The sequence below is a fragment of the Zerene cesonia genome, chromosome 13 (genome assembly GCF_012273895.1).
Source record: "Zerene cesonia ecotype Mississippi chromosome 13, Zerene_cesonia_1.1, whole genome shotgun sequence".
NCBI lineage: Eukaryota > Metazoa > Arthropoda > Insecta > Lepidoptera > Pieridae > Zerene > Zerene cesonia.
In genome coordinates this window covers 5,973,725-5,985,193 of record NC_052114.1, presented here as the reverse complement: position 1 = coordinate 5,985,193, position 11,469 = coordinate 5,973,725, and the positions used below count along the sequence as shown (strand labels likewise).

The following is an 11,469-nucleotide window of genomic DNA, read 5'->3' as shown; positions in this document are numbered from 1 at the left end:
TCCGTTGGGGCCGTTAGGACCGCTACCGCTTCCTAAAAAAGAATTCATTTGAAGGCAAACTTAATGATAATGTATATTGAAGAATGACTGCTAGTTAGTTAAACGTGTCATATATCTAAACACTGTTTTATTATTGACAATCAATTTTTATAAGTACTTTTCATAATTATTTTTTTTACATTACCTGAACCAGGGTAATATCCGCTTCCAGGCCCGCCAGGTCCTCCAGGGGATCCGGGACTTCCCGGAGTGCCAGGGGTACCAGGGGTTCCAGGTGTGCCTGGATAATAACCTGAACCTTAAGAACAAAATGTTCATTTATTTACAAATATTTTGACATTGTCATAAAATTTTGGTATAGTCATCATAGATTCAATTATGTACTGCTATCTCACTAGATTTCAGTTCAAATCAAGCTATACGTTGTAAATTTCATAAAAGTTAACCATTATGTTCTTACGTTTGTTCATATTATGTTCTATGTTTATTATTTGATAATGACTTCATGGCAAACTATGTCGATTAAATAAAATTAGATCTTGTAACAATTTATAGCAGGCAATTCAAATTAGTGACATACCGCCAGGGTAGACAACACCAGGCTTAGGGTTGCTAGTTTGACCAGTGCTATCGGTGGGGGGTTTGGGTGCCGGTGGAGGTCGCGTGGGTTTCGGAGGGGGCTTCGGAGGTACACCACCTGGGGTCCTTCCACATCCTTTGGGTAAGTATAACTTATTCCATGGAACTATTTGGCCAGGTATCAACGCAGCATTATCCGAACTGCGAAGGAAAACATAATTTTGTATTTTGTTGTTCACAATATATTTCGAAAACTTGATATTAGCTTATCAAATAACCAACTATCTGGTTAGGATTGATATCGTACATTTATTGCAGTTAAGTTGTAGTGGAATATAAATAGAAAGAATAACTTACTTCTCATCATAGACGTGGTTATCGTCGGGAAATATTTCAACGGGCTTTTCTGGCTCCACTACTCTGTAACCGTGGCTGTCAGCTACATAGTGTGTGACACGGAGGTAGCCATCGGGATCGACGTAACCATAGCAACCATAGGTTACACCGTCAGGGCCTCTATTCTCATGATGGAACTGCCCATTAGGGCCGACATCGTAACCAAATCCATATGCACCTATAAGTAAAAAAATATTTTAAATTGTTAATGTTTACGGAATATATTATTTATATCATAAAAACAATAATAAACTACGCAAAATATATAACTAAATTTATGGGTGGAATAGCGGAACATGAGAATTTTGCATAGATCAAAGACTTTTTAATTAGGAAGCATGCCGTCGAAGGTGAAGGTGAAGATTAATGGCTTGTTGTTAGTTTCCTATTTTAGCATCGAAGCTGTTATAACGGACGGTAGACCAACGCCCACTGTAACTAATATTTTTATTGCAGTATTCACAATTAATTTGACACGTGATTGGGGTAAATGTAGATATGGAAACTGTAATATCTTTAAAATAAACTATACATAGACTTTTCCATTAAATGTCATAAAAGATCTAATTTAAATGAATTCCAATAGCTCTACAAGCTTTTGCGAGATCCACTCACTTTATAGAAGAACCATAAGATGAACATACTAAAATTCGATAAATATTGTGAAACTTACTAGTATCGTAATTAGTTTCGTAATACTGTTTCTTTTCGTCGTCTTCGATATCAACGACTACTTCATTGTTGTTCTGATTGTACTGTCGAGCTTCCCGTACCTGAGCATTTATAATTTCTTTTGTGTTATTCTTTGGTACATCTCCACTGGCTTGCGTTAACACCAGCGATGCCTGAAACAAATAAATAAGGAATTAGTTATCTCAAACATTGAACACAAAAGTCGATATGAATTAAAAAAAATCGTTAAGATTATTGCACCTGTAGAAGTGCCGGTTTTTTACAGCGTTATACATATTTTGATCAAATACATGTATATTTTTAATACTTAATTATATTATCTTATGTATGTATCAGGTTTTGGATTGTTATAGGACAATAAATAAAAATAATACTAATATTTTTTCACAACTGTTTTAAATTACATTTGATCACGATTTTACGTCTCCTTTGCGAAACGTGAAGCGCTAATATTATGTTCTTTAGCAAATATCATGCGCAATCGATTGCCTAATTTCATTGTCTAGGCGCACCTAGCTGATGTCACTTTACCTTTTAATGTGCAGATATGAAAATTTCATTTTAGGAACGATTAAATTTAGGATATTGAATTAACTTCTATTTTTTTACATTGTCCTATACTTTGGGTTATAAATTATGAACCATGGCTAATATTCTACGACTTCTAATTCTACGACATGACGTTTATCAGTTATGATATAATTTTGCTATCGATTTTACAAGGTCATAGGCATTAAGGAGCGGGGAGCGTCGAGTAAAATTCGATTACTTAACAAAATCTTTATCTGAATACAAATATACGTTTAACATCGATTGGCACACATTTCACGTCGTGCGATTGTTTTTAATAATAAATGGATGATACTTATTATTTAACTCAGAACAAACAGAAATTTGAATTGAATGTTTTGTATTCATTTAACGAAAGTGATTGTTTGTACGTATTTATTTCGTTTTGGATCCAATCCAGTAAACTGTAAACCAAAATCTATGTATAAGATTGTAGAAAATAGTAGTCAGTGCCTAAATTTTAAAAGAGCTGTCGGAGGGATGCATGCTCATGTTTTAGAAGCTAGACGTTTACATTTAATTTAATTTTGTAGTATGTAATTGAGCATAAAAAATGTTTTTATGTGATTCACATTCCAAGTCCACAATTAATAAAAGCGTTATTAACTTAAGAATTACTTTGCCATTTCCTAAAACCAAAGAAACGTTTCATTTAAGGTTTTTAATTGGGCTACGTTGCGAGTGATGCGACACTAAAAATATTTATGAAATATTTGGAGGTGTCTATTTTTATTAAAATTTACGTGTACAGTGTATACAGTGGTTACATATCGACACTGCTAGTCAAAGTATTTATTAGCATATGCAATCAATTCATTGTTATCGAGTTATCACGACAACGGTGAGCAATCCGATAGATATCCCCAAGAACACCAGCTGTAATGTATTGCTAAACTGCCAAGGAGGCAGTTTGTCAATTGAGTTTGTAAAGTTCAAATGTATGAATGTATCTAAAATTACTGATACTCGATGGTGGCGTCAGATAAGCTTACGATGAATTTATTCATTTAGCTGTAATAAATGTCGTCAAATTAGACACTTTACTTTGAAACATGTCTCGATAAATCTGTCCTAATAGTTTGAAGATTCTGTAATTAAAATAATAGGTTGTAATCAGAAATAATTTGTTTTTGTTTTATTAAGTATATTTATGGTACATTTTATTATATTTGTTTATAAAATTATGAATGTACGATCGGTTGAAGATGTATTCTTAGCGAAATCAAAATTAAAAAATCAAATCAATCAAAATTAATGCAAATGCCTTTCTATTTTATTTTTCTTAATTATCATGGAAACATAATCATGTCTTTAAAATATACTAAATAAATGTCAGGAAAATTTAAAAGCAGATTCCATAAATGAGAATGGAATTTCCGAATGATCATGTGTCCTCTTGATTAGGAATTTGAAATGGTAATACACATGAAAGCTTTATCTTGTTATCCGTTATCCGCTCCTCTTTCTTAGTAATCGGATTTGGATTTAGGGACACTACTTATTTGAGAATATTGAATGACAATCAATTATTTAAAAACACATTTGTCACAGTTTTTCGATGTTGCTCGTTGTATAGTTTGTTGTTCATATATATTCATGTATTTGCTCTGTGATGTATTTGTAAGTCTTTCTTTCAGGACAAAGAGTTTATCGGGTTTAGGTTTCTATGCCAATTGTATTGCTGAGCGAATTTTTATCGCTCAAAATGACAACGGTTCTTTGCGAATGCTCACACGTTTGCTTTGCGGATCAAAACTATTTTTCTTGATTCTTGTCTCGTGTACGTGATGTTGAAACATAAGTTGGTTAAGGCAGGGTTACGGTCGAGGACATGGTGGACATCGTTAAAATATAAGCCACTTGCGGCATGAATTTTAAACTGTGGCGAAATTTCTTGAGCACAATCCTAAATCTTCTATTGGCTTGGTTTAAGAATTATGTTTCATAAAAGATACGTACGCTTGCATCGCACAGTGCAAGCAAGCCATAGCAAGATTTGAATAATATGCAGATTGACACACTGCAGAGAATATTGTAAGGTGTCGTCGGTGAGACATCAGCATGTCGCATATTTCCACATTTTTATTAATATTAGCTTAGTCATACGAGCATTATGTGGTTAGCTGATATACATGTTTCTAAGCGGACCTCTTGATTAACTTGTTTGTAATCAATTTAAATGTTTGTTGGTAAATCCGTATTGACATATTAGTTAACTTTAAAGTTATGTATTACTAATTAAACGTTTATGGGCCCTTTGAATAATTACATATGACTGAGGGTTCAATTTATGTGACTATATATAAACAAACATGTAAAATATAAATGTCTTATAAGCTTTCTTTCGTAACGTTCTCATTAATATTTCCCTTTGTTATAAACACTTCAAGTTTTTAGAAAAATACGAAAAATGTTAAAAATGGGCGCGCTGTAATTAATAAGATTTCGAAGACTATATAAATAAAATATTAATATATTTAAATCTAAAGCATTACAACATCAACATTATTATCATTGATTCTTTTTTGGGTGTGTCTATAAATTAATAGCTGTGGTGAAATATTCATGTTTAAAGTAATACCTCTGTTACATGATCTTTTGGACGGCATCCAAAATGGTTTCGCTCAGATAATGCCCTGTTTCTTATTGGAACAGTTAAAGAATACAAAAATTATACATAGTGACCAGTCCCTAAATGCAGATACCCGATTATAAAAAGAATCAGAGTGTTAATATTATTATACAACATTACAATAACTTAATCACATTATGTGATAACATCATTCAACCTTCGCATTTGTAGGTTTTCTTGACAGCCACGGAGAATTTACATTTTTTATTACGCTGCGTTGCAAGATACGCGCACTCCGATCGCATGGTCAAATTTCAATATTTATAAAAAACAATCGATGACGTATTGATTTAAATATTCATATTTTGGCTCATTAAATAATGTTTTTGTTGATATCTTCATCGTTATTGTAATGATTTTGTTCTTGTCAGATGTTAACAAGCATCTTGTTGTGGAATTCTCATATTGTATTGAAGAAAGGCTATTTATCTGTGAATTAATGTTTATGTCAAGGTACGATCTGACGCCAGAGGCTTATGTCACACATTCGTATATGTTTGGCTGGCAATTTACGTTAAGTAGTTTTATAAACAGGTGAAGGTCATTTATATCCGGCACTCCTCAAGGAATAATAATTTTGTTCAAAAATTTATTTGCATTTATATTTGTTCACTTATTTATTTGTATAATCTCACAGTGTACATGTGACTCAGAATATACTATATACTATTACTGTGGATAACAATACTCATATATCAGATAATCAACAATAATAATCTTTACTCTGTGAAAGTTTGATAGCCTTTGCACCTGAGATACAAATCAATTGTTGTAAGGACGTGCATTACGCCACCTGTCTCGAAATTGTTGTTATGCAATGTTTATCTATTCGATTATTATAAATTATTGTTTGGACTGTTCCTAATACCAACCCAATACACGGTTTTAAATGTTAATAACATCACTCTTTAATACGCTGATTGGTATTAGATTGAATGTGAAGGTTACATTATGTAGTTATGTAATTTGCGACTAACTAATAAAGTGTGACTTGGTATTTTGGGACATGTAATGGTTAAATTGTAAAGCACAGCATTTTTATACGACTATTTTAAAATAGTTTTATGAAGGACTATTATATTATATGCTTTGCCTTCGTATTTCATAGGCATTTCATTTGCTTGACACCTCAACGTGTGTTATGCAAAGTTTTATTTATCTTATGTATGGACTTGTCTACAAAGATTTTTAAAGAAGATGCTGTGAGTTGGTGCAATATTATGACATTGACTTGTTTTATGGTTAAATTGACTATATCTGTAATTTATTTACATACAACAGATTTGGTATTATGTAATAATTATTAATTAGATTTAACATGAAAGGGATGATATAAGGTCAAACGCGGCCGATATCCAACATAAATTAATTAAAAATTGCAAGGAGGTTACATTTTATATATGGCAATAAATATAAACTATTTACGTAATCAACTTTGAAAATTGCGAAGTGCAATGTGATTGGTTAAATAATGATTTTCATTATGGATACAAAGAGGTTGAGCTGTCGACGAAAATATTTTAATGATGTTGTCAAACCGAAACAAAAACTACAATGAAATTTCAGCAATTCTACCTCTCATTATTAAAAAAATATTTATGCTAATTGAATGTGTTAAGACATAATGTTATTATTATATATAATAGTAATATATTTTATGTTGAACTATACTTAACTTCTCATTAATTTGTATATTTTCAATAAAAGCTCATTCAAATTTAAAACCTTATTGTACCTTAAGATTTCCAATATCCAAAAGGGAAGCGGTTGACATTCCATTGGTACAACGTTTCATTACAATATTTTCCGAAATAACGTAAATCAAAAATCAATTCGTCATTATAATTTCTCAATCTTTGTTCGGGGAAAGAAAACACGCCGCCGGCGACATTGCGTGTCAGACTTGCGTGAGAACAAGAACAGAGCTATCTACAATAATTAAGTTAAACGTATCCATTTCGCTTTGAAATATTTAATCAATTGTCCTTCTCCTTATTTTGTGTATGACTCAATTACAGTATTTGGATTGGTTACTAATCCTAAATAAAAGATAAATGCTAATCTAAAGGATGCATTTGCATTAAGTATCTATCTATATTACGTCATGTCTTGTGAACCGGCACATGTATCCTCAACCTTTAAACTATTCTGAACTCATACGAATGTTCGGTTACATCTCTCACACTCCTCTGGCCGGGTTAATTTCAAGTGAATAAAAATAGCGATGATTCACACAACATATTAATTTATACATATCGCGTTTTTGGAATAGAATACATATTATTGCTATAATATGCTTACTAGGTTTACTCCATTGATAAGGTGATTTAGCGAAATCCTATTTTTTTAAGTTTTATGGGCGGCGGCCAGGTACCTACTATTCAGGTTTTTATATATGATTTAAAGAAGATTTAAAATATTTATGCTAATTAATGACCTCTTGAATTATCAATAAGCGTTTGATATTTGAAAGAGATTTTTCGTTTTATTAGTGCTAGTTAGATTCGCGACACTAAGGGTAAAATTGCACAAAAACATTAGTCTTATTAATAGGATCCTTTTCCCCTTTGAGTACGGAACCCTAAAAATGTGATAAGGTTTCATTATTAACTCTGCTGTATTATGAAATAACATTTTCTGTTTTTTTTCACGGACAATGCTTTAGTTCCAATATTTAAAAGTGAATTCTTTCAATGATACTAATAATAAGAAATTTGTTTGAAAATCTGCACTTTTAGAGCTTAAGATTTAAGAGTTCCGAAATTAAACTTCAAAACTCTAATATGCAGTTCCATCAAGAGGTTAATAATTGAAAGGTTTTTCTGCGAATTTCCAAAAGACAAGACCCATTTATAAAGTTTTGGCCACCTATTGAAATATATCTCAGGGATGACATTTCCAGTCATCAATATAAAACACCAAGTTCAGTTATGGCTATGCTCTTTGTTGCGCCGCGAATATGCGTTTTTGAATGGTTTTGAGGAATTGATTGACAGTTCAATGGGCTCAAGATAAAGGCTGAAGTTGACTGGCACGCCCATTAAGAGGATCAACTTGTAAGTCGATGTCAATGTCCTGTTATGTTCATTTTCTTTGCGACATGGATGTCATACGATAAATTATTTGGTTACAAAATGCTTGCCGGGCTTGGTAGTATCCAACATTTTATTACGTAATAATTCGGATATTAAATTGCTTTATTACTTTTTATACTTAATGTACAGGGTTTTTAATTCGTTAAATATGTGCTAAAAAGGTTAAAGATTAACAATACGTACTGTTGATTTATCCTAAGCATCCTATCCTATGAATAATTAGTTAATAATCAAAATGATCGTGATTTGGTGTGGCTCATTTTAATCTTTTGAGAGCGAGATCTAAGAGTTATCTTTATCTTCTAAGAAATTTTATACCTACATGTGCGGATTTGTAACTTGCATGCGCGTAGGAGGGAATTTTTCAAAATAACTGATCTAATCTGAATATTTATATCGTGTCAACTCGAGCGAAGCAGGGGTAAGAAGTTATTGTTTTATGAATTTTGTATAGTACTAGAAGAGTACTAAGTAAGAGTAATAGTAGTAAGAGGTATTTACTGTGCTGGTTAAACTGTGTACAAATATTAACATGTCTAAAAATTAAGCCCATAATCCTTGAAATCTGTTCGATGAATAATACAACAGGTCGGTATATCCTATGTTCAATTTTTTTAAGTATTCCTCATTAATCATTCTTGAACATATTTAAAAATCTTCTTTACATACTAAAGTCGCATAACATACATAGAATGCAAACACCATTCTTAATTGGTGTATAGTGAAGAGATTGTTAACCAAAAATGATGAAAAACGAAAGCAAAAATCCATTTCTCAAGTAGATGTCGTTGGGTCAAAATTAGCGCAAAATATCGGTCAGAATGTGTCATCCTTACGTACACATTTTTCATTGATTCGTTAACGGAACATTAAACATTACCGTCGTTGTGTGAGCTCACAATGCTATCGTACAATATATTATGTAAACCATACAATACATAGCAAGCTACTGAATACCTACTTACATCTATTGAAATGAGACAAGAATCCATTTTCAGATTTTTATCTATTCAACAACAAACTGTCTTAATGTTGTCACTCAACTCGGAGACAAAATGTATATTTGTACAGGATACAGTAATCTATGTTTTGGAAGAGATTTACGCCAAAGGATAAGCAAATATGAACGCAACAAACGACTATATTTGCCAAAAATGCTACCCACTTTTATGAACTGCTGTTTTCCTAAGACAGAATAAAGATAACGGAGTCCGAACTTCCATTGTTTATTTTTAAATACATTGTCAATTTTCTGAGTTAACAGATAAGTTTAAAAAAATATTACCTATCAATATATATAAAAGCTTTATTACGTCATTGGATATTAATAATTTTAGTTTAATTTATACATTATATAATCAAATTAATTTAACGAACACAACATAGTATTTCAAGGAAACATTTACATCATCTATGTTATTTGATACTTTTGTCGCATTCATTACAATAGTTAAATATATAATACAAAATATATAAAATACAATTAAAATAATTGTAGCCACGTACTAGAAATTTATTCATGATAAATTCATTAAATAATATACACATAAGGTAGTTTGAGTATGACAAAATTGTTAAAGCCCACGAACAAAATTTTAACGAATGCTTTTTTTCTTGAATTATAAATGAATTTTTCAATCGCAATTGAAATTTTATGCTCATCTATATGACACGTATAAATAATCGAAAAAAAGATATTAAAAAAATCTTTTTATTTCCTAATACGCAATTATTATTCACATTTTTCTATAATAAAATAAAACCGTTTACTCATTCTATTTGGAAGTAAATGATATTGAATTTGAGTTAAATTATCTTTCATAGACCTACTTATTAGAGTGTCTCTTTGTTTAGCTTTTAGGTTGTTCATTATACATGACCTATATGGTAATCATCTACGGATTTATGTTTTGATCATATCAATGTATTTACAGAAACGAATAAATGTGTCACATGAATCGTGATCTCTAAATATTCCATCTATAATCACAATTATGCACGTACTGGTAGCACAAGTGCAGTCGTAGGGTTGCCACGACCAGCATTTAATATATTTGAATTAATTAAATCTAACCCTTCTAGTATTAAAACTTTATAATAATGCTAGACTCTTTTGTGCATACCAGCTGCGTATCATACTATTTTTGTTTTGGGATTACTGAGATAAATTTTCACAATGAGTATGAATTTCGTGGTAAAAGAGAAAAAGCGTTTTGTATGAAAATAAGCACAATATTATTTAGGATATAGGGTACTTTTTATCCCAATGGTTCTAACGCAGAATTGCTCTATATTTACAGTATTATACAGTGCAATGCGGTTAAATCGAAACGTTGTTACAGATAAAATATGACGTTCAATACGTAAAAATAAAATTTAGTATGCAGGAACATTTTGCATAAAAATGCATTCGATAAAGCTTCTTTCTAACCTCTCATCAACCTTTACCATGGGTCTATGTTATGACTCAATCGTTATTAATATATCGCAAAAGGTCAAGGTCGATATAGTTAAATAAATATTCTGAATACATCCGCAAAATATGCGTATTTTTCTAAATGTATATGTAAGAAACTTTCGAGAACATATGATTAGCATTTTAAGTTGTTTAATAGATTAGTATTTAATTCATGTTTGGATTGATTTTTTAAATTGTAACGTACTTTTTGCGTGCCCTTGTATTAATTTAGTTCTGGATATGATTTTTTAAAGTCATTATAACAATAAACATTATTTTTGTAAATGCCCTTCTTTTCAATAATTCATGACAAATTTTATCCCATTTTTTTAAGTTAATAGTTAATTAATAATTTTAAATAAAAGTATAGAATTAATTTATTTTTAATAAATAGTATATAATTAATTATAAAAATTCCATATCTCGAAAATTTTTATTCGTAAACATATCCAAAAAGTAAAAGAAACTTACCAAAATATAAAAAAGCATTCCCGGCGCCATGGCACGGGATACAATTTCGGGACTCACTGTCCCGAAATTCAGTCTTCAGTCTTCAAAACACTAGATACAGGCTCGATACAGAGCCGGCTAAGCTTAAGTCGTGCTAAAATTCGTTTACATGCCCCGCTCACCTGCGACCGGCTTTTAAAACTAAATTGTACAAACTCGAAGATGCGACTCTTATATTACCTCTTACGTTAACGTCGAATACCGCAACGTATTTGGCATATAGGTGTAGGTCCTTATCAATGTGTGGGTGTATTTTGGCGACGAAGCCTTCCGTTACATGTGTGTCGCCAGCCACATGTTCCGTCGTGAGCTCTACACGATGCGTGTCAATGTGTGCGTCCTGTATCCTATATCCTTTTTCCATATTTATCAAATCGCAAATCACACATTCAAACAATTTGTGATTTGTTTTTCAGTTTTTAGGCTAATTGGTCAAGTTCTAAGAGTTAATGTTTAAAATATTGTTAAGAATTGCTAAATATTGATCATTTATATTGAATTATTATTCAAATATTTGAATAATTTTCACATGTGAA

The 11,469-nt window shown here is 31.3% G+C and overlaps 1 protein-coding gene across 1 annotated transcript in view; it reads right to left on the bottom strand.

Moving 5' to 3' along the window:
- LOC119831296 (collagen alpha-1(III) chain-like) overlaps positions 1-11,060 on the bottom strand; it is a 23,256-nt gene extending 12,196 nt beyond the window's left edge. The window contains exons 1-6 of the mRNA XM_038354597.1: positions 10,895-11,060; positions 1,649-1,820; positions 937-1,153; positions 581-780; positions 185-298; positions 3-32 (exon numbers count right to left, since the gene is read on the bottom strand). Of these exons, the coding sequence (XP_038210525.1) occupies positions 3-32; positions 185-298; positions 581-780; positions 937-1,153; positions 1,649-1,820; positions 10,895-10,924 (763 nt within the window). The 5' untranslated portion in view covers positions 10,925-11,060. The remainder of the gene's footprint in view (positions 1-2; positions 33-184; positions 299-580; positions 781-936; positions 1,154-1,648; positions 1,821-10,894) is intronic.
- Positions 11,061-11,469: the final 409 nt, after the last annotated feature.